Source organism: Pan troglodytes, chromosome 9, assembly GCF_028858775.2.
Source record: "Pan troglodytes isolate AG18354 chromosome 9, NHGRI_mPanTro3-v2.0_pri, whole genome shotgun sequence".
Lineage (NCBI taxonomy): Eukaryota > Metazoa > Chordata > Mammalia > Primates > Hominidae > Pan > Pan troglodytes.
The window spans coordinates 107,062,710-107,085,775 of record NC_072407.2 but is presented as its reverse complement, the minus strand read 5'-3'; the positions used below and the strand labels follow the sequence as shown (position 1 = coordinate 107,085,775).

The window sequence follows — 23,066 nt, the reverse complement described above, 5'->3', positions numbered from 1 at the left end:
AACTACTCAGGAAACTGAAGTGGGAGAATCATCTCAGCCTAGGGAAGTGGAGGCTGCAGTGAGCCGTGGTCATGCCACTGCACTCCAACCTGGGCAACAGAGTGACATCATGTATCAGAAAACAAAACAAAACAAAAAAGCCATCAGGAAAGGAAGAACATTAAATAAGAAAAGCTTTAATATTGGTGAAAAATGTTTACATTTCTTAAAGCAAAATTGCTTCACAGGGACATATATTTCCCACAAACTTTCCCCAAAGCTGTGAGGTGGGGTCAAGGGAACAGTGGTTCACATTCTCCAAAGGTTGTGTTAATTTTTTCGGTCAAGTTTTCGAATGAATGGGAAACTCTTCACTGTGTGAATTTAACTGTACACATACTTTCTCAATCCTGTCTTATTCTCTAAGCCCCATTCCCCTCCAAGGGCTGGTGAAAAAAGAATTCCCTTGGATACACTCTCTGATGCAGGCTACAGTTCTGATTCTTTCTCTGGGAAGAAAAATAAAGATATGCATATGCATGTGCAGTGGGTGTTTCCCAATATGTGTACACGCCCTGCCAAAAAGGAAGGCGAAGCATACTTTCAGTTTCAGCCCACACAAGAAGGGTAGGAGAGAAAAGCCATGGCCGGTGAGTCTTTTACTGTTCCAAGAACAGGTCCCTGGGAAGAAAGAGTTGTGGAAAGGGCTGGCTCTTCTGGAAGCCATAATTAGTATCTGTGGAAGTTTAGGTGAGCAGAAGTGAGGGAGAGGGAGGAGTGGGAGGAGAGAAGGAACTAGAAGATTTTTGCAGCCTTTAGAAAGAAAAGGCAAGCCCAGAAAGGAACTGAGACTTTAGGGGTAGCCTGCTGTCATTTTGCAATCTTAATTAAACCCTTACTTACCTGTCGTAAGTCTGACAGAGGGTACAGAATTGGCACAGGAGGAGTACTAGCAGCAGTGGTTCCTAAATGAAATGGGCTATTTCTGCTTCATTACTTTATTAATCAGAGTTAAATAAACATGGGACACAAGAGGATGATCTCTGCTTTCCAGGGACTAATGTGGAAATGGTAAACTCAGTCTTCAGGTCACTCCATGCACATATATGGGGACTACTGAGGGAAACAAGTAGGACAGCAATACAGTAAGAAGAGGGATTACCCAACTGTGAGGAGGGGGACATTTCACTGATGAAATCTAAATGAGGTCACTTTCTGTTGATTACGTGAGAGGAATATGAGGCTGTTTTCATGATGTGAGAAATCCTTGTGCTCCAAACAGACAAGGTCCTGAAGGAGAAGAGAAAGCTGTTTATCCATTCCATGGGTGAAGGTACAATAAATGGCTTACTGGATGAATTATTACAGACAAGGGTGCTGAACCAGGAAGAGATGGAGAAAGTAAAATGTGAAAATGCTACAGTTATGGATAAGACCCGAGCTTTGATTGACTCCGTTATTCCGAAAGGGGCACAGGCATGCCAAATTTGCATCACATACATTTGTGAAGAAGACAGTTACCTGGCCCGGACGCTGGGACTCTCAGCAGGTAAGGGTCAGTGACTCACACTCAAGTTCACCTAGGGCCTGTCTTCATGCCTAACATTTGATTTCTTTACTAGTCATATTAATCTGCAGAATATCTTCTTATCTTTGCCTTTGGGCCATATTTCTGTAGCAGGGGCCCTATTGCATGTCCCTTGACTCTTTTTTGTGTTCCTTCATCCTCAGTGGCCCTCTTCTGATTAAACATCATTTTCTGTTCTGAGTACATGGTAGCTAATTTCCTTAAGGTCATGAGAACTATCTAAAAAGCTTCATACAATATGTTCCAGTGTTCCTGGCAAGGCACAATATTTATTGATTGATTTATTATTTTGTGTCCAGGATGTCCCTAAGCACTTATGTAGTTGTTTGACATGAGCTTTAGGGTCTGTATTCAAACACTTTTTATAAATTCTTTTCAAACTTTTGCCCTCTGAGAAGAATAAAGTACATTTAAGTGATGATGATACATTCAGGAAATACATTCAATGATTACAGAAAAGTAAAGATTTCAACAGGGCTCTTTCCTCCTGTTACCCCCATGCATTTTCTTTTGAGTAAGATCCACTTGTCTGTTGCCAAGCTGCAGATCATACTGGGAGGCCTGGACTTCCACCATCTGCAGCCCTCCTAGGGCCTGATACAGTGCTCAGGAAATGAGTTTGCCCATTCTTATAATTCCTTGAACCTACAACATGGTGAGGATGGGAGTTTTGGTGCACTTGAACATTATTTATTGTCATTTAGTCAGGGTTGTGGGAGGAATTTGCAGTGAGGAGTGGCTTATGCATTGCTGTAAAGTTTTCCAGAGATGATAAGTGGCTATTTCAATGTTCTTCATCTTTTTATAGGTCCGATACCTGGAAATTAGCTTAGTACACAAGACTCCCAATTACTGTTTTCTTCCTTCCCAGGTAATGTTGTTTTTCAATGAAGAGCATTCTTTGAACCCCATCTTCCTTAACATTAATTTAGTGGAATGAGCTCTGCTTGAAGGGGCTATGGAGAATTCCCATAGACTGATCATATAATTTTCTTTTTTAATCTATTCTGTTTTTGCAGAAACTGTTCCCAAAGCTTTACTACTCCTATTTATACTAACAAAATCTGAATTTGTATCTCAAATTCTGATTACCCAAATAAGTACCAAACTTCATCATTTAAGACTACTGAAATATTCCCTCACATCTTCCAGAGACAGCTTTATCTAAACAGTTTCAGAGCTGAACATGCCATTCTTCCCCACCCTGCTTCTCTTCCAGTTTTGTGTAACTTGGTTTTTGATGCCACCATCACCAGTTGTTCAATCCAGGAACTTGAAACTCATCTTGGCCCCTTTCCTCTCATGCACCTCCAATATTCAAGCCATGGCCAAGTTTTATGCATTCTTCTCTCAAATTTGGAAATGTCTGTTCATTCTTACTTCTATTATTTTATTAAAGAACTCTTATTCCTTAAGTGCCCCCCTTAAAATAAAAGAAATTTATATTTGAAAGCAATTTAGAGGCTAGAAATGCATGTTTTTATCAAGTTCAGATATTACTCTACTGAAATTATTAAGGATGATTACCTCATGAATATTTTCTTAAATGTTTCACAGCATGGGATACTCACTATATAACCAAATACTGTATTCTCAAAAATAACTCAAATGCTTTTCTTTAGTTTTTTTCTATTGCTTTCACAAATCCTTACAAAGAAACCAAACATTTCTTCTACTAAATTATTATTTTATAGTTTTCTCCAATATAATCATTCTAATTAGTTCTTCTCCATGTCAACACACTTCATGCTGCCTTTGTTTATCTGATTGTATAGCAGTTTTTCAAATTTGTTTGCAAAATTAAATATTATTATTTTGCCTTAATAGTTTCTAAGAGATCCTCTGGATATCTAGAAAACTCAGTTCTATCTTGAAATAAACATCACATTAATTTCTTTAACAAGTGCATCACATTGTCAGATTGTGTTGATCTTGTGATGAAATAAAAGCCTCAAAGATTTTCTCACACAAACTCTGTGAAAACATTTCCTCATATGTTTGTGAAAGCAATGTTTAGTGCTATGAATCCATCTAGAGCACACCATGATTTTAGCATTCATCATTCTATTTTATATTTATTCTAGTTTACGTATTCAATATTCTTGTCCTCCCATATGTATACATTGTAGGAGGAGATGCTGAAGGACAGGAAAAGGGATCATTAAAAAAATATTCCCAGTGTTTACTACCATGTCTATTAGGTAAATAAACAAAAGGATAAACACATATTTTAAAAATTAACTAGTGTTAATTAAGACCTGCTCCCATTAAATTTTATCCTAGGGTTTGAATCCTTTGAAAACAAATCATATTTTAACTATTTTATATCACTCATTGACTGTTTCCTGAGTGTTTTATCATGCATGGCCTTGAAAAGCTTCCTCTCTGTTTTTATCTAAGATGCTTGTAGAAATACTTATGCTCAAATATGAAAGTAGATCCTCCCTGTAATGCATACCTAGAAATCTCTGGCTTGAAATGTGCTCCTTTAGCAGCAAACGCACTCAACTATGTTAATGACTAGATTAGTATTGTCCTCTAGGAATGTATTTCCTCTTTTGTAGCTTCCTCCATAGGTGAGGCTATAAGAACAAAGAGGGATACCACTGTTCATGATATTCCTTGTCTCTTGCAGCTCCTCAGGCAGTGCAGGACAACCCAGCTATGCCCACATCCTCAAGCCCAGAAGGCAGAATCAAGCTTTGCTTTCTAGAAGACGCTCAAAGGATATGGAAACAAAAGTTGCAGAGGTGCCATGTTCAGAATACAATAATAAAGTGGAGTGAAAGATATACTTCAGGCAGTTTTGAAATGCAGTGGCTTTTTCTTAGAACCAATTTTATTGAGCGGTTCTGGAGGATCATACTTCTGCTCCCCTTGCATAAAGGAACTCTATATCCTAGAATCCCAGGTTTAGGTAAAGAGTTGCAAACTGGAACTCATAAATTATCTTAGTCTTCACCCAGTCTGTCTCTTAGAATTTATTTCCCACTGACAAAAACAAGCCATTTTGTCTGCTTGTATAACCCAGATTTTCCAGTGTAGTGCCCAGTTGGAAAAAAGCACATCACATTGAACAAGTATTGAAGTGGACTCTCGCTTCTCACCCAATTCTCCAACTTGTGTTTACCAAGAATTGGAGTCAGTTTTTTACCTGTTGTTCCTATTCATAAAATGAAATTAATATTTATTTAACATATTGAAATGAAGCATATGAATAATTTAGAAGCACTTTACCAAAAAGTGCATTTTAACATTACCTTGCTTCTGGGCTATAGCTTATGACTACTATAAATGAGAGGTATAGTGGCATGCTCTCTACACCAGGCATTGCATCTTAGAAGGTAAGAATGATAATGAGGCCCCTCCTATACATGAGAACACGGAGGATGGGAGATGTTAAATAACTTGGTTAAGATCTACAGCTCATAAATAGAAGTTGACCCTAGGGCTATTAGACGCCAAAGTCCACACTGATAAGCCGGGCAGAAAGAAAGAGGCTTTTAGACAAAGAAAAAATAAAATAACATGTAATAGTTGATTAGTGCTCTAAGTTGTATTACACAAAATGTGCTGATAGTCCAAAAATATAACTAAGAAGAGTTGGATAAACTGAAAGGGTCCATGAACTTCTAAGGCTTGGAAATGGGATGGCCAAAACCCAAGCACAGAATTTTCTGCCTTCTATGTCAGAGATTTTTATAGTACCTACTCTGTCATTTAAAATGATATTGTTTCCCAGACTTCACACTGACAGGATTTTATAACATTATGCACATTTAAAATATTACTTATAATAGAATTGTTACATTCATTCATTTTGAGATGATTTTACCTTTGTAATTCTATTTTCCAAGTACACATTTAAGTCAACAATTTGGTTCCCATAAATTATATCCACTCTGTCTACAATTCCCCATCCAACTTGGGTGGTTGGTAATTACAACTCAGTCACTATAAGAACAACTTCCTCTTACCAAAATTTTTACAAATTTGTGGAATGTGTCCAGCCAGAAATCAACAAAAAAATATATATTATTACAACCACTGACCATTTTCGCTTCAAAATTTTAATGTTATTTTTGTATAATGTACGTCAAAGAAAATGTACTCCTTTTAAGAATACAATTTGATAATTAATGATACATGGCTATTCTAGTATAATAACATCCCACTGAATAGACAAACCGATTTTGTCACCCCAGAAAGTTTTGTCATGCCCATTGTTATCAATCTCATTCCACTTCCTCCTCAGATAAGTAGTCATCGAATTTCTATCACTGTACGTTAGTTTTCCCTAATCTAGAACTTTATGTAATTGGAATCACAGGGTATGTGTTCCTTCCTATATGGCTTCTTTCACTCATAATTGAAACATATTTTTTTCATCCATGTTATTGCATATATTAGTAATTTTTCCCTTTCATGACTGAATAGCATTTCAGTGTACATGTATAGCACAAATTGTTATTTTATGCTCCGGAATTGGATATTGATTTGTTTCCAGTTTTTGACATCTTCATTTTTGAGGAAACAGTGGGCCCTTGCAATCTAGTGGCTCAGTGTTTAGCTTTCCATGACATGAGACTCAAGGCTTATGGTTCTACATTCCCAGATATATGGTCTAGTCATGGCTTCTGTTTCTGGGATGTCACTCTGACATGCTTCAACTCAGTGGTTCATGGCTCTGGCTGCGGGGGAAACCCTCATGTGAAATACTTTAGTTAATAGAAAAAAATGAATCATTTAAAAGTAAATGATGGGAAGATAAGTAATACACAGGCAATTTCTGCTTTCTTCCATGCTACAAATCCTCCCAGTGGCAAGGAGCACAAGTTTGTGCTGCCATCGGATTAAGTCATTGGCAAAGTAAAGATAAAACACCATGAGAGGTTGGGCATGGTGGCTCACATCTATAATCCCAGCACTTTGGGAGGCCGAGGTGGGCAGATTACGAGGTCAGGAGTTTGAGACCAGTCTGGTGAACATAGTGAAACCCCATCTCTAGTAAAAATACAAAAAATTAGCCAGGTGTGGTGGTGCCTGTAATTCCAGCTACTTGGGAGGCTGAGGCAGGAGAATCACATGAACCCGGGAGGCGGAGATGGCGCCATTGCACTCCAGTGGGGTTACAGTGTGAGACTCTGTCAAAAAATAAAAAATAAAAATAAAAAACTATGTCCTCCTACACAGTGAGTTCTAGTCAAACCCGAACACATTTAACCCTTCACCTAGAGCACAGGAAATAAAACTGGTAGCCCACATGTCAAAAGGTGGATGTTTTTCTAACTCTGGGTCTTTAATCTCCAAAAATATTAAGGTAACAAATCAGGAGAATTTTTGGTAAAGAATTTGATAAACGTAACATACCGTTTGCATTTTGCAATTAGCCCACCTTTCATCAAATAGATTTATAAAATAAATTAGCCACATTGAGTTTGTTTCTGGGATAAGCAATTGAACATGTGATTGCAAAGGCAGAGACCTTTTCTGGCCTTCCCTGGCTCCTCTGTCTAAAGTTCATGAGTCCTGCAATATTTTGTCTCCTACTTTGCCAATTTTTTTTTTATCATTCTCATCACTTGCTACATTTGAACAGTCTGAATATTCCGGTTACATATTACATACCAGGTGTATTAGTCTGTCCTCATGCTGCTAACAAAGACATACCCAAGACTGGGTACTTTATAAAGAAAAAAAGAGGTTTAATGGGCTCATAGTTCCACATGGCTTGGGAGGCCTCACAATCATGGTGGAAGGCAAAGGAGGAGCAAGGACACATCTTCCATGGAAGCAGACAAAAAGGCATGTGCAGGGGAACTCCCCTTTATGAAGCCATCAGATCTCATGAGACTTTTTCACTATCATGAGAACAACATGGGAAAAACCCACCTCCATGATTCAATTACCTCCCACCAGGTGCCTCCCATGACACCAGGGGATTATTACAATTTAAGGTGAGGTTTTGGTGGGGACACAGAGCCAAACTCTGTCATTCTGCCCCTGGCCTCTCCTAAATGTCATGTGCTCACATTTCAAAACCAATCCTGCCTTCCAACTGTTCCTCAAAGTCTTCGCTCATTCCAGCATTAACCCAAAAGTCCAAGTCCAAAGTCTTCTCTAAGACAAGGCAAGTCCCTTCCACCTATGAGCCTGTAAAATCAAAAGCAAGTTAGTTACTTCCTAGATACAATGGGGATACAGGCATTGGGTAAATACACCCATTCCAAATGGGAGAAATTGGCCAAAGGAAGGGGCTACATTCCCCAAGTGAGGCCAATATCCAGTAGGGCAGCCAAATCTTAAAGCTTCAAAATGATCTTTGACTCCATGTCTCATATCTCGGTCATGCTGATGCAAGAGTCGGGGTCCCATGGCCTTGGGCAGCTCCACCCTTGTGGCTTTGCAGTGTACAGCATCCCTCCTAGCTGCTTTCATGGGTTGGCATTGAGTGCCTGACTATTCCAGGTGCATGGCGCAAGCTGTTGGTGGATCTACCATTTTAGGATCTGGAGGATGGTGGCCCTTTACTCATGGCTCCACTAGGCAGTGCCCCAGTGAGGACTCTGTGTGGGAGCTCACACCCCACATTTCCCTTCTGCATTGCCCTAGTAGAAGTTCTTCATGAGGGTCCCACCCCTGCAGCAAACTTCTGCCTGGACATCCAAGCATTTCCATACATCCTCTGAAATCTAGGCAGAGGTTCCCAAACCTCAATTCTTGACTTCTGTGCCCCTACAGGCTCCACACCACATGGAAGCTGCCAAGGCTTGGGGCTTGCACCCTTTGAAGTCACAGCCCGAGCTATTTCTTGGCCCCTTTTAGCCATGGCTTCAGTGGCCCGGGAAGAAGGGCACTAAGTCTTTACGCTGCATACAGCAGAAGGGCCCTGTGCTTACCCCATGAAAACATTTTTTTCCCTCTTAGGTCTCCAGTCCTGTGATAGGAGGGGCTGCCTGGAAGGTCTCTGACATACTCTGGAGACATATTCCCCATTGTCTTGGAGATTAATGTCTTAGAGATTAACATTTGCCTCCTCGTTACTTCTGCAAATTTCTACAGTTGGCTTGAATTTCTCCTCAGAAAGTGGGTTTTGCTTTCCTAGCACATCATCTGGCTGCGAATGTTTCAAACTTTTATGCTCTGCTTCCCTTTTAAACATAAGTTCCAATTCCAAACCATATCTTTGCAAATACATAAAAATGAATGCTTTTAACAGCACTCAAATCACTTCTGGAATGCTTTGCTACTTAGAAATTTCTTCTGCCAGATGCCCTAAATCATCTCTCTCAAGTTCAAAGTTCCACAGATCTCTAGGGCAGGGGCAAGATGCCACCAATCTCTTCACTAAAACACAGCAACAGTCATTTTTATTCCACTTCCCAACAAGTTCCTATCTTCATTCGAGATGAGCAGCATTTAGTCAAAGCCATTCAACAAGTCTCTAGAAAGTTCCAGATTCTATTTTCCTATCTTTCTCTGAGCCCTAAGAACTGTTCCAACCTCTGCATTTTACCCAGTTCCAACATCGCTTCCACATTTTTGGAGATCTTTACAGCAGCACTCCATTACTCAGTATAAATTTACTGCATTAGTCATTTCTCACACTGCTAATAAAGACATACTCAAGGCTGGGTAATTATATAGAACAAAAAAGAGATTTAATAGACTCACAGTTCCACATGGCTGGGGAGGCCTCAGAATCATGGCAAAAGGCAAAAGAGGAGCAAGGACACGTCTTACATGGGTGCAGGCAAGAGGGTATGAGCAGAGGAATTCCCTTTTATAAAACCATCGGATCTCATGAGACATTCATTATCAGGAGAACAGCATGGAAAAAAAAACAGCACCCATGATTCAATTACATCCCACCAGATACCTCCCATAACACATGAGGATTATTACAATTCATGGTGAGATTTGAGTAGGGAAACAGAGACAGACCATATCACCAGCCTTCATGTTTTTCTTTCCCTCTTGAATGTGAGACCAAAGGGGAAAGGACCATGATATGTTTTGACTGAACCTCTGGCACCTAGAGCAACGTCGTCCATATATGTTTGCTAAATGAATGACTAGATGCACTGCTTGAGGATTCTAACAAAAGATAAACTTAGCTAGATAATCTGCAAATAATCATCCTTGATTATTTTTCTAACCTTAAACATTTGTATTAATTATAGTAATATCACTCATTATTTGCTTACCATTTGCCAGGCTATGTTCCATGCATTTTCCACATTTTCTCTCACTTAATGCTCAAAACTGTGTAGGTACATACTGTTAATAAAATTATTTCACATACAGAGGAACCAATGCATAGGGAAGTTCATTATCTTGCCAAGGAAGGGAAGTTTAAAATGCTAAGTTCAACATTCTCATTCCAGAGCCTATGCTCTGGGCCTCTACAATACAATTTCCCTCAAAAATAAACCCTCCAGGATGGGTGGGTGGCTCATGCCTGTAATCCTAGCAATTTGGGAGACCAAGGTGGGCACATTGCTTGAGCCTGGGAGCTAAAGACAAGCCTAGGAAACACAAGGAGACCCTGTCTTTACAAGAGATACAAATATTAGCTGGCCATGGTGGCATGTGCCAGTAATTGCAGCTACTCGGGAGGCTGAGTTGGAAGAATCATTTGAGCCTGGGAAGTGGAGGCTGCAGTGAGCCAAGGTCAAATAACTGCATTCCGGCCTGCACGACAGAATGATACCGTGTATCCGAAAAAAAAAAAAAAAAAAAAAAAGAAAGAAAAAAGCAAGGTGAAAAGAAGGACATTAAATAAGAAAAGCTTTAATTCTGGTGAAAAATGTTTCTATTTCTTAAAGCAAAAATGTTTCCCAGGGACATACATTACCCACAACTTTCCCAAGAGCTATGAGGTGGGGTCAGGGGAACAGTGGTTCACATACTCCGAAGGTTGTGTTACTTTTCTCCGTCAAGCTTTCTAATGATTGAGAAACTCTTCACTGTGTGAATTTAATTGTACACATACTTTTTCAATCCTGTCTTACTCTCCAAGCCCCATTCCCCTCCTACCCTGATCTATCCAAGGGCTGGTGAAGAAAATTTCCCATGGATACACTACCTGATGCAGGCTACAGTTCTGATTCTTTAATGGGAAGAAAAATAAAGACATGCATATGCATGCACAGTGAGTATTTCCCAATACGTGTACAGGCCCTGCCAAAAAGGAAGGCGAAGCATACTTTCAGTTTCAGTCACACAAGAAGGTAGGAGAGAAAAGCCATGGCTGGTAAGTCTTTTACTGTTCCAAGAACAGGTCCCTGGGAAGAAAGAGTTTTGGAAGGGGCTCGCTCTTCTGGAAGCCATAATTAGCATCTGTGGAAGTTTACTTGAGTAGAAGCAAGGAAAAGGGGGGAGAGGGAGGAGAGAAGGAACTAGAAGATTCTTGCAGACTTTAGAAAGGAAAGGCAAGCCCAGAAAGGAACTAAGGCTTTAGGGGAAGCCTGATGTCATTTTGCAATCTTAATTAAACTCTTACTTACATGTGGAAAGTCTGACAGAGGGTACAGAATTGGCACAGGAGGAGTACTAGCAGCAGTGGTTCCTAAATGAAATGGGCTATTTCTGCTTCATTACTTTATTAATCAGAGTTAAATAAACATGCAACATAAGAGGATGATCTCTGCTTTCCAGGGACTGATGTGGAAATGGTAAACTCAGTCTTCAGGCCACTCCATGCACATGTATGGAGACTATTGAGGGAAACAAGTAGGACAGCGATACAGTAAGAAGAGGGATTACCCAACTGTGAGGAGGGGGACATTTCACTGATGAAATCTAAATGAGGTCACTTTCTGTTGATTACATGAGAGGAATATGAGGCTGTTTTCATGATGTGAGAAATCCTTGTGCTCCAAACAGACAAGGTCCTGAAGGAGAAGAGAAAGCTGTTTATCCGTTCCATGGGTGAAGGTACAATAAATGGCTTACTGGATGAATTACTACAGACAAGGGTGCTGAACCAGGAAGAGATGGAGAAAGTAAAACGTGAAAATGCTACAGCTATGGATAAGACTCGAGCTTTGATTGACTCCGTTATTCCGAAAGGGGCACAGGCATGCCAAATTTGCATCACATACATTTGTGAAGAAGACAATTACCTGGCAGGGACGCTGGGACTCTCAGCAGGTAAGGGTCAGTGACTCACACTCAAGTTCACCTAGGGCCTGTCTTCGTGCCTAACATTTGATTTCTTTACTAGTCATGTTACTTTGAAGAAAACGTTCTTATTTCTGGCTTCAGGGCCATATTTCTGTAGCAGGGTCCCTATTGCATGTCCCTTGACTCTCCTTTGATTCTTTTCCTTCATCCTCAGTGGCACTCTTCTGATTAAAGCTCATTTCCTGTTCTGAGTATGTGGTAGCTCCTTTACTGAAGCTCTTGAGAACCACCTGAAAAGCTTCATGCTGTGTTTTCCAGTGTTCCTGGCAAGGCAAAATATTTACCTGTGGATTTATTTTTGCTGAGTGCAAGGGGTCTGTAGGCACTTATGTAGTTGTAAAGTCACATGAAGCTTTAAGGTTTATAATCAAATACTTTTTATAAATTTTCTCCAAAATTTTACCCTCCCAAAAGAATAAAATATATTTCAATGATGGCGATACACTCAGAGAACACATTGAACGTATAGAAAAGTGAAGATTTCTAATGGGCTCATTCCTCCAGTTGCCTCCTTGTACTTTCTTTGAGTACGATCACCCGGTTGCCTGTTACCAGGCTGTGGATCATGCTGTGAGGCCTGGAAATCCTCCACTTGCAACCCTCCTCAGGCCCAATACAGGGCTCAGGAACTGAGCTGGCCAAATCTCATGACCACTTGGACCTATCACGTGGTGAGGATGAGAGTTCTGGTGGATTCCCAGTCATTGATGTCTGTGGCACTTCCTAAAGCCACTTCAGAGGGAGATGTTCTTTGAAAGCAAAAGCCTTCTGTTCTAAGGGTTAGGGAAAGCTTATGCCTGTCTAAGCAGACATTGCAGATGTTTCTGTTTTCATCTATGTGTAATAAACACGTATTTTTCTACCAATGCCTCTTTCATTTTCTACCTCCCACCACTCTCTAAATTAAAGAACATCTTGAACATTATTTAATGTCAGTCAGTCAGTCAGTGTTATGGGAGAAATTTTTAGTGGGGAGTGTTTTACAGATTGGGGTAAAGTTTTCCAGAGATGATAAGTGACTACTTCAATACCCTTTATCTTTTCATAGATCAAACATCTGGAAATTACCTTAATATGCAAGACTCTCAAGGAGTACTTTCTTCCTTTCCAGGTAATGCTGTTTTTAAAGGAAGAGCATTCTTTGACCCACATCTTCCTTGACATTAATTTTGTAGGATCAAACGTGGGTAAATGGGCTATGGAGAATTCTCATAGATTGGTCATACAATTTTCTTTTTGTAATCTATTCTGCTTTTGTAGAAACTGTTTCCACAGCTTCATTATCCACATTTATATTAAAAATTCTGAATCTGTGTCTCAAATCCTGATTACCCAAATAAGTACCAAACTTCATTATTTAAGCCTACTGAAATATTCACTCCCATCTCCCAGAGACACCTTATTCTAAACTTTCCCAGAGCTGAAAATGCCATACTTCCACACCCTGCTTCTCTTCCGGTTTTGTGTAACTTGGTTATTGGTGCCACCATCACCAGTTGTTCAAACCAGGAACTTGAAACTCATATGGGACCCTTCCTTCTCATGCACCTCTAACATTCAACCCATGGCCAAGTTTTATGCAGGCTTTTCTCAAATTTGGAACCGTCTCTCTATTTTCTACTTCTATTATTTTATTAAAGAACTCCTATTCCCATAGTGCACTCTTAAAATAAACTTATATCTGAAAGCAATGTAGAGGCTAGGAATGCAAATTATTTATCAAGTTCAGATATTACTCTACTGAATTTATTAAGGTTGGGTATCATGAATATTTTCTTAAATGTTTCACAGCATGGGATATTCAATATATAAAGAAATACTGTATTCTCTACTATGAAAAAATAGCTCAAAAATAACCTAACTACTTCTAGTTTTTTTCTATTGTTTTCACACTTCTTTATGAAGAAATCCAACATTTTATCCAACAAATGATTATTCTATAATTTTTTCCAATATATCTATTCTAATTAGTTCTTCTCCACATCAGCACATTTCATGCTGCCTTTGTTTATCTAACTGATTGTATAACCATTTTTCAAATTTGTTTTTAAAATTAAATATTATTTTTTGCCTTAATAGCTTCTAAAAGATCCTCCACACATCTAGAAAACTTATTTCTATTTTAAAACAAAGGTTACATTAATTTCTTTAACAAGGACATCACATTGTTGGATTGTGTTGAACCTGTGATGAAATAAAAGGCTCAAGGATTTTCTCACATAAACTCTGTGAAAACATTTCCTCAAGTGTCTGTGCAATGAATGTTTAGTGCTATAAATCCATCTAGTGTGTACCTTGATTTTAGCATTTATCATTATATCTTCATTCTACTTCATATATTCAATATTCATGTCCTTTCATATGTATACATAGAAGGAAGAGATCCTGAAGGACAGGACAAAGATTCATTAAAAAATATTCCTAGTGCTTACTACCATGTATATTAAGTAAATAAATAAAAAGATAAACATGTACTTTAAAAAATATTTTAGTAGATTAAATTAAGACCTGATCCCATTAAATTTTATCCTAGGGTTTGAATATTTTGAAAAAAGTTTATATTCTTAACTATTTTATCTCACACATTGTTTGTTTTCTGAGTGTTTTATCAGGCATAGACTTTAAATTTTCCCTTTCTATGTTAGTATCTAAAATGCTTGTAGAAAGGCTGATCCTGAAATATGAAAGAAGATACTTGTAATGCATACCTGGAAATCTCTTGCTTGAAATGTGCTCCATTAGGAGCAAACTCACTCAGCTGTGTTAATGATGTAGATCAGGACTGTCGCCCTCAGAGTGCATTTCCTCTTCTGTGGCATCATCCATAGGTGAGGCTGTAACAAACACAAAGCGGAACAAACAGAGATGCCACTGTTCATGATGTTCTTTGTCTCTTGCAGCTCCTCAGGCAGTGCAGGACAACCCAGCTATGCCCACATCCTCAGGCTCAGAAGGGAATGTCAAGCTTTGCTCCCTAGAAGAAGCGCAAAGGATATGGAAAGAAAAGTCGGCAGAGGTGCCATGCTCAGAACACAAGGATAGAGTGGGGTGAAAGAAACACTTCAGGCAGTTCTGAAATGCAGTGGCTTATTCTTAGAGTCAACTTCATTAAGCAGTTCTAGAGAATCATACTTCTGCTCCCCTTACATAAAGGATTTCTATATCCTAGAATCCCAGGTTTATAGAAAGAGGTCCAAATTGGATCCACTTCCTCGGTAAATAACATCAGTAATGACAGCTATTGAATGCTTATTAAGAATGGGCATTGTTCTAAGCATTTTGCACATGATAATACATAATTTTTAACCTTAAACACAACCCATTTTAGAGATCAAGAAGCTGAGACAGGGGATTGTTAAATATTTTTCCCAAAGAAAAACAATCAGAAATTGGAACAATCAGTTTTAGAATTCAGTCATTTTTGCTTCAAAGCTTGTGCATCTTTCAAAATCCTACCTATCAAGAACAATGAAGTCAGAAGCTCAGCTGCCACCTGGGCATTTGCAATGTCCATGCATACTCTTGAAGCAGCATTCAATTCTGTTCCCCCTTTCCAATGTATGGTTCATGGGGTTTGGCATCTTGATAGGACTAAGGAAGGGGAAGCTGTCATAAACCAGCAAGGGAAATATTTAATTGGAAAGAACAAGGCTGTTCATTCAAATTGCATTTCCTACAGATTTATCCAATAATGGACAAGTCAAGCCGCACACGCCTTGCTCTCATTATCTGCAATGAAGAATTTGACACTATTCCTAGAAGAACTGGAGCTGAGGTTGACATCACAGGCATGACAATGCTGCTACAAAATCTGGGGTACAGCGTAGATGTGAAAAAAAATCTCACCGCTTCGGTAAGTTCTATTATACAACAGAAACAATGGTTATGCCCTTCGTATAACTAAATAATATTAGAAAGCTTGGTTGTAAGACCAAGAAATGTAATCTCTTGATAATCTAAAATACAAACTTGTCATGAGAGACTGCTGGATACTACATGGTCCTTTGTAACATAAGAGTCATTCAGCACAAGCCTGGTATAACTGAATTGGGAAATGTTTTATTGACTCAGTAATGCCACCGTCTCTCTACAAGATAACTCTGGATGACTTCCTATAACACTTTCCTTCACCTTTCTTGAAACTAAGACTAAATTTTTTTTGGCACCCCGTTGTTTGTCATGGAATTCCTTAAGAAACTCCTTAAGTATTTATTTATTGACTTTGCAAGGTACCATGATAGTTAATTACATAGTCGAAAATCAGTGATATGGTCTCTTTCAGGACATGACTACAGAGCTGAAGGCATTTGCACACCGCCCAGAGCACAAGACCTCTGACAGCACGTTCCTGGTGTTCATGTCTCATGGTATTCGGGAAGGCATTTGTGGGAAGAAATACTCTGAGCAAGTCCCAGATGTGTTACAACTCAATGCAATCTTTAACATGTTGAATACCAAGAACTGCCCAAGTCTGAAGGACAAACCGAAGGTGATCATCATCCAGGCCTGCCGTGGTGGTGAGTGCTGATGCCTTTGAGAACACCAGACAATCAAATACTATCCTACTCTGTATGCATCCAAGAATTTTTGGTTTCTTTTGGTTTGTCTTTTAATGTCAAAGAACACGTACTGTCAGTATTCAAGAATGCAGCTTCTGTGAATTGAATGGCTGGTTGGTAGATATTTATTCCATATTTAAGCTTGAGATTTTGATATTTGGAAATTTTTACAATTTGTTTGATGGTTAGAAAAGATAAACATTGTTGAAAAGATTGTAACTGAAATGCATGTGTGTATTTGCATGTGAATTAATGATAGAGCAAACACATTAATAAATATCATTGAACAGAGGCTAGGAGGAAAACATCTTCTCAGCCATTGGTAGTAGTAACAAATCAAATTGTGTCTTTCCAGACAGCCCTGGTGTGGTGTGGTTTAAAGATTCAGTAGGAGTTTCTGGAAACCTATCTTTACCAACTACAGAAGAGTTTGAGGATGATGCTATTAAGAAAGCCCACATAGAGAAGGATTTTATCGCTTTCTGCTCTTCCACACCAGGTAACAGGTTTCTACACAGGACATCTTTGTTGGGGCTATCAATACAAAAAGTGACAATAACCCACTAGAGGTGGTGATTAACAACTCAAGACCAACTCAAGCTTTGTTCCAAGTTATACACACAATTCCCTTTATCCAAGAGATCAATTTTGCATATCTGTTCAATGCATTACTAATTAAATAATTCATCTATGTTTCAAAATATTTTTGGAACTTTGAGAGATAGCAGAGAATTAAATGGAAGACGGTATGTGCTGTAGTACATTAGAATCTGACTCTGCATAGAAAATTCTGCCATGTTGAGATCATTCATTAGTCCAATTTGCCCAGACATCAGATATTTATAGGAGAAGAGTAGGAGCAAGATTCTGAAAAGTAGAACAGCAAGCGAGGCACTTTGGGGCCCTAAATTAAAGTGGGTTTTACCTAGAAGCATGAAGTGTGTAAGACAGAATATATTTGAATTTTTCTAAATGTATGCTTTGGAGTAAGAATCTTGCTATTATTGACTGACCCAGACATTTAGTATTTTGTAAAACAGTTCCACTAGCTCCTCCTCGGGCTTTCCTTGAATTGCTCACTAATATGTGAATATAAATATTATTTTTCTAGGGATTTAATAAATTAATATATTTGAAATATTGGGCATGACACAAAATAAAGCACACATTAAAAAACTGCTATTATTTAAAATGTATATATCTGATAACTTAATTCAGTTACTTTTCTAAGCAAGGTTTAAATAAAAATTATTTAAATCCTTTCATTCACCACCTTTGGCAGTTTCCTGAGAGGACTCGCATTCTCTTGGTCACCTCTGGCCCAAAGGCCCTGCCTCTGCTCAAATAGTTAAGTTTTCTAAAATATTTTCTAAAATGAGATATCTTCTTTCAGAAGAAGCTTGGTTCTACATTGTGTTGAACATGCCCTGATGTAGAACTCAATAATTTTTTTTTCCCAGTGATCAGAAACAATGACACTACCCAAAAACACCATATATTTTCAGCCTGAGTACATAGAGCAGAGTTTAATATTAGACAGAACTGTTCGTTAGTATCCTTTGATCCCAGCCTTCCACATGACATTCACCGCTAAGTAGCTCTTTGTAGGCCTCTGGCTTCTCATTATCAATCTGGCTGATTTATGTGTCTTTCTTTTCTTTCACTTTCCTTACTCCTACCTTCTAGATGACTGTCAGAAACTCCAATTCAGCTATCTATAACTTCCATGTTAAACCTATCTCCACATTCTGCTGTGCCAATCCCAACCACATCATAGTGATCTCCTGAAGAAAAATAATTATCTACTTCCTTAATTTCACAAAACATTTGCAGAGATATCTGTCTCCACCATATCTTTCACTTACTTCCTTTTACTAGAACAAGTCTCAGTTAAAGGCTTCATTTAGCTGAGATAGCTGGGTTTCTAAATAGAATTTTATGATCAATATATACTTTATGACCATTATAACTGGCTAAAATGTGTCATTAAAGAATGTGTCTGTCATTATATACAGAGCTATTGCTGCTGCTTTTCTCTTATGACTTCCTTTGCATAATTTTATGCCTTCATTACTTCTGTGTCTACTATGTAATAAATTAATATTGTTTTTCTTTAATATTTCTCTTCTTCATAAGAACTTTTTTCCTCCAATATAATGTGCTTATTTACTTATCTACTCCTCCTAGATTTCTACTTTTGTTCTGTTTTATGATTTTTATAGTTAACTTTTTGTGTGTAAATATCTTACTGTCAATGTTATTTAATTTCGATTAATCTTTTATGAAGTACATAAATTGAGAATTTGTTAATATAATTACCCCATGTAGACTGAGTATTGCATATCCTGGGTTATCTCAAACACTTGCGTGACCTCAGATACCTCCTGTGTATGGAGTTATTACCATCCCTTGTATAGCTAGCTGAGTCTATTAAATAGCAGAATGCATAATTAACTTGAATCACAGTCAGTAATACCACTTTGGGAATGCACATTTAGATATTTCGTTTCCAAATCCCAATCACTCCCCTCTACCCCATTCCATCTTTTCCTTATTTGCTACTAAATTTATGATTTCAAACATCCCTCAGCTGGAGTAGAAATACTAGGGTTTCTTCTCTTTCTTCAGGCAAGAGCCAGTCTTGAGATTTGAAATGTGCTTTATCCATAGATAATGTTTCTTGGAGACATCCCACAATGGGCTCTGTTTTTATTGGAAGACTCATTGAACATATGCAAGAATATGCCTGTTCCTGTGATGTGGAGGAAATTTTCCGCAAGGTAAGACTCTCGTGGATGCTATTTTCACTCTACTTCCCTGAATGCTTGGCTATTGCAATTGGAAGCATAGAAAGCAGATCCAGACAAGTTTATCTTCCAATAATGCCCTTCTTTCCAAAAGAGTTTTGGAGTTCTTTGGAGAGTGGACAAACCCAGGAGCCTAATCCAATCTATTAAGACCCACAGCCTTGAGAAAACAATCATTTAGTTTCACCCCGCTCCTGCCCTGCAGAGACAAATGAATGGACTCTAATTTACCTGTGTCTCTCGTGGCTATTAGATCCAGGAGCAGATTTAAAATGCCCTGAGGAGGGTCATTCAATGCTTACATACATATATAGTTATACTTGTTGCAGATGGAAGTACTTTTTGTTTTTCTCACTTATTTTGCTATATTTGTTGTAGTTTTTTGACATAACTCAAGAAACTCTTGAAAAAAAAACTCAGCAAAATAAAGGGCTACAGACTTTCCTTACTCTTTTAGGTTCGATTTTCATTTGAGCAGCCAGATGGTAGAGCGCAGATGCCCACCACTGAAAGAGTGACTTTGACAAGATGTTTCTACCTCTTCCCAGGACATTAAAATGAGGAAACTCTATGAATGTCTGTGGGCAGGTACATGTGTATGGTCGGGAGTATGGGAAGGTTGAGGAAAGGGTACTGAAAGTCCATTTTAGTCAAGAACTCTAGGTCTACAGGCTGAGAATCCTTAATCCAAAAATTTGAATTTTGAAATGCTCTAAAATCCAACACTGTGTGAGCGCCCACATGATATTCAAAGGAAATGTTTATTGAAACATTTCAAATTATAGGTTTTTGGATTAGGGATGCTAAACCAGTAAGTATACTGCTGAATTCCAATATACAAAAATATCTGAAATTTGAAATACTTCTGGTAGCATGCATTTTGGATAAGGGATAATCAAGCCATATACAGAAAATACTGAAGTAATGCCTTTCTTCTGGTCAGTGCAGAGCACGTTGCTCTTCTCCCAAAGTTCTTCATTTAGACCCCTTTTGAGATTCATCTGATATTGGCCTAGAAGTGGCCGTAAGACTACGAACCCTCACTTTTGGATGTTTCTCTCCTTCGCCTCAGCAGGGTATATTTAAACATAGCATGCGGTCTTTCCTTTTAAAATTGTGTATGTTCCCATTGGTGGTATAACTTTATAACTTGCATGTCTTTAACAAAATTCTTTCCTATGTTTTTTTTTTTTAATTATTTCTTTTTCTCATAGGAAGTGAAGAGATCCTTCTGTAAAGGTTTTTGGAATTATGTCTGCTGAATAATAAACTTTTTTGAAATAATAAATCTGGTAGAAAAATGAAAACTTGTCCTCATTTTTCTCCCACACTGAAGAAACAGGGACTGGAACTTAGAGTGACTAAGGAATTTAGAGTGTTTGACTTAATCTGTCAGACCCAAACTGGCTATTGGCACCTTTCTTTCCCAGAACTTAAAGTAAAATAAAATATAAAAATTTAAAAAAGAAAATCAGACTTACAAACATAGCAATGTTATTAATTACTTTCTTGAACAAAAATTTATTTTGGCCATTTTTAAAAAAAGAAAAATCGTTTGCTGGGCTTTCTGCTTTGGGGATGTGATATAAGTTACAGCAGGTATCTGACTTCAAATAATTTAGAGCTCAGCAGGAGAGACGGGGGAAGACAGCTAGTTATGACAGCGACAGTGTAGTGTGATAAAGAACTTTTCCCAAATCCCACAGTTTACTACTGACAAATCCATGAACTTGCATGTTTCTACCCTTTGCAAAAGTATTTAAGACAAAGTAAGTTTTGAATCAACCCTCAGTAGTTCACAGACTTCTTGAAAAGATAAGACAGCCATCCAAAATGAAGCGCTTGGCAGATGGTGCCTGACACCCTGAAGAAACTCTAGGATGCATGGTGTGCACAATGAAGTCCTGGCATGGTGCAGAGAAAACGAGTTTGGGGTGAAATCATGCACTCAGGGATGTTAAGATTTAGGGAGGATTCGAAGAACTACCCCTTACTTGCAAATATGTTTTTTTCTAATATTTAACAGATTAAATGAGAGTTAATTTCTGACTTCTTAAACACCTTCATAGTTGAACACATTACAGCCTCTCTCTCTCTCTCTTTTTTTTTTTTTTTTACCTTTTATTAACTGTTTCTCTGGGCATATCTCTTCTGTGTTATCATGTATACTCTACTACAACCTGAGACTACATCTGTGATCAGTCTTTGCTCAGAGAATATCAAAAAGGAGAAGTGAATTGCCACCCTAAGTAAAAATTAACTGTTAAAGCAGTTTTAGTCAGTTGAAGAACAGCATTCCAGGAAGTAGATAAGAGGATTCCTTCAGAACTGTCTCCAATCAAAGGGTAAGATGACAGGGAGATGGGGAGGAGAAGACTCCATCATGATTCCTCAGCACAGTTTAAACAAGAAATACATTTATTGAATAAACAATCCTTTCCTTGTTTCTTTTTGCTGTTGTTGTTGACTTTGTTGAGTATCCGTTGGTTATAGGTGTGTGGCTTTATTTTGGGGTTCTCTATTCTGTTCCATTGGGCTATGTGTCTGTTTTTTTTGTACCAATACCTTGCTGTTGTGGTTACTGCAGACTTCTAGCATAGCTTGAAGTCCAGTAATGTGATGCATCCATCTTTGTGAAAAGCAGTTTGGAGATTTACCAAATAACTAAAAAAAGAACTATCATTTGTCCAAGCATCCCATTACTGACTGAATCCTCAAAGGAAAATGTACTGTTCTATCAAAAAGACATGTGCTTTCAAATGTTTGTCGCAGCACTATTCACTGTAGCCAAAATAATAGAATCAACCCAGGTGTCCATCAATGGTGGATTGGATTTAAAAAAATGTGGTACACACCTACTATGGAATGTTACACAGCCATAAAAATGAAACCCTGCCCTTTGCAGCAACATGGATGCAACTGGAGGCCATTATTCTAAGCAAATTAATGCAGAAACAGAAAACCAAATATCACATAATCTCACTTGTAAGTTCTAGCTAAATATTGTGTACACATGGACATAAAGACGGGAATAACAGACACAGGGAACTACCAGAGGGAGGAGTGAAGGAAGAAGGCAAGAGCTGAAAAACTATGTACTGGGTGCTATTCTCACTACCTAGGTGATAGGTTAAATTGTACTACAAACCTGTGCATCACCTAATATACTCTTGTAACAAACCTGCATATGTACCCCTGAAACTCAAATAAAAATGGAAATGAAAAATAAAGAAACCCAAGATATACAAAATATTTGGTTAATTCTTATGGGAAGATGCAAGGAAACTAGTTAGATTTTACTCATTCAGGACATGTGTTTTTAGATGAGCAGAGGTAGAAAAACTGACAGATCAGAAGAGAGGGATGAATACAAGAAGATGTGGGGCTATGGAGAGAGAAAAGGAAAAAGAAAACCAGGCTGAGGTTTCAACCCACAAAACAATGTTTTGTCATTTGCATTTTTTTTCCCCAGGGAAGAATCTAGAGTTCAAGAATAGAAAGCCAATTTGCTTACTACAGGGAACTTCCCAATGATGAAACTAGAGGTTCCCAGAAGCAACTTCCCATAATCTGTTATCACTTGTCCCCACTCCCTGCAATAAGGAAGTACCTGGTGTATTTTATTTCTGAGTCTGAGGCACTTTCCAGTGCTGTACGAAGAGACAGAGGCTGTTAGCTATGGCTGGTGAGTCTGGGCCCTTTTCTGACTAGCAGCTGGGTACTCAGGTCTTAGAAAAATCTTGATTTATTGCTATGTGACAGGCAGAAATACCAAAAGGGAAATCAACCAATAGTGTGCATGCTGAATCTTTCTCTTATTGGTGGTATGTAGTTTGAATCATGAGACTCTGTGTAGAGACACTGAAGGAGAGTATGTTCTCTAGATGTTTTCAAGCCAGAAAAAGGTAAATTCCTTTCTTTCAACTTCTGGTAATCAAAGAGAGA

The 23,066-nt window shown here is 38.3% G+C and overlaps 3 protein-coding genes across 20 annotated transcripts in view; all 3 read left to right on the top strand.

Annotated features, from left to right (window-relative positions):
- Nucleotides 1-558: 558 nt before the first annotated feature.
- Nucleotides 559-5,618, top strand: CARD16 (caspase recruitment domain family member 16). 4 transcript variants are annotated; one of them, XM_003313281.5, is made up of 4 exons: nucleotides 559-629; nucleotides 1,262-1,528; nucleotides 2,376-2,438; nucleotides 4,203-4,361. In XM_003313281.5, the coding sequence occupies exons 1-3, from the start codon at nucleotides 623-625 to the stop codon at nucleotides 2,393-2,395; spliced, it is 294 nt and encodes a 97-aa protein (XP_003313329.1). In that variant the 5' UTR covers nucleotides 559-622; the 3' UTR covers nucleotides 2,396-2,438; nucleotides 4,203-4,361. The 4 variants fall into 4 exon arrangements, with proteins under 4 accessions (XP_003313329.1, XP_003313330.1, XP_063640555.1 ...); XM_063784485.1 differs by having other exon boundaries at nucleotides 584-729; XM_003313282.7 differs by lacking the exon at nucleotides 2,376-2,438 and having other exon boundaries at nucleotides 4,203-5,618.
- Nucleotides 5,619-6,344: 726 nt separating this feature from the next.
- CASP1 (caspase 1) lies at nucleotides 6,345-20,428 on the top strand. 12 transcript variants are annotated; one of them, XM_009424087.5, is made up of 10 exons: nucleotides 6,345-10,823; nucleotides 11,456-11,722; nucleotides 12,804-12,866; nucleotides 14,656-14,771; nucleotides 15,435-15,608; nucleotides 16,038-16,272; nucleotides 16,670-16,813; nucleotides 18,985-19,094; nucleotides 19,579-19,709; nucleotides 20,336-20,428. In XM_009424087.5, the coding sequence occupies exons 1-9, from the start codon at nucleotides 10,817-10,819 to the stop codon at nucleotides 19,675-19,677; spliced, it is 1,215 nt and encodes a 404-aa protein (XP_009422362.4). In that variant the 5' UTR covers nucleotides 6,345-10,816; the 3' UTR covers nucleotides 19,678-19,709; nucleotides 20,336-20,428. The 12 variants fall into 12 exon arrangements, 10 of the variants coding, with proteins under 10 accessions (XP_009422362.4, XP_063640549.1, XP_016777377.3 ...); XM_063784477.1 differs by lacking the exon at nucleotides 6,345-10,823 and adding an exon at nucleotides 10,840-11,318; XM_063784479.1 differs by lacking the exon at nucleotides 12,804-12,866.
- CASP5 (caspase 5) overlaps nucleotides 19,004-23,066 on the top strand; it is a 41,606-nt gene continuing 37,543 nt past the window's right edge. For 3 of the 4 annotated variants that reach the window (XM_063784476.1, XM_063784475.1, XM_063784474.1), the window contains exon 1: nucleotides 20,542-22,806. In XM_063784476.1, the coding sequence (XP_063640546.1) occupies nucleotides 22,800-22,806 (7 nt within the window). In that variant the 5' untranslated portion in view covers nucleotides 20,542-22,799. Of the gene's footprint in view, nucleotides 19,095-20,541; nucleotides 22,807-23,066 lie in introns of those variants that run through there. The other variant, XM_024347394.3, reaches the window with a different exon arrangement.

Bases quoted from the DNA above. Each gene is read 5' to 3' on its own strand.
- CARD16 (XM_003313282.7), top strand. The intron at 1,529-4,202 runs GTAAGGGTCAGT...TGTCTCTTGCAG, and splicing joins GACGCTGGGACTCTCAGCAG to CTCCTCAGGCAGTGCAGGAC.
- CASP1 (XM_016921888.4), top strand. The intron at 11,723-12,803 runs GTAAGGGTCAGT...ATCTTTTCATAG, and splicing joins GACGCTGGGACTCTCAGCAG to ATCAAACATCTGGAAATTAC. The intron at 16,814-18,984 runs GTAACAGGTTTC...CTTTATCCATAG, and splicing joins TTTCTGCTCTTCCACACCAG to ATAATGTTTCTTGGAGACAT.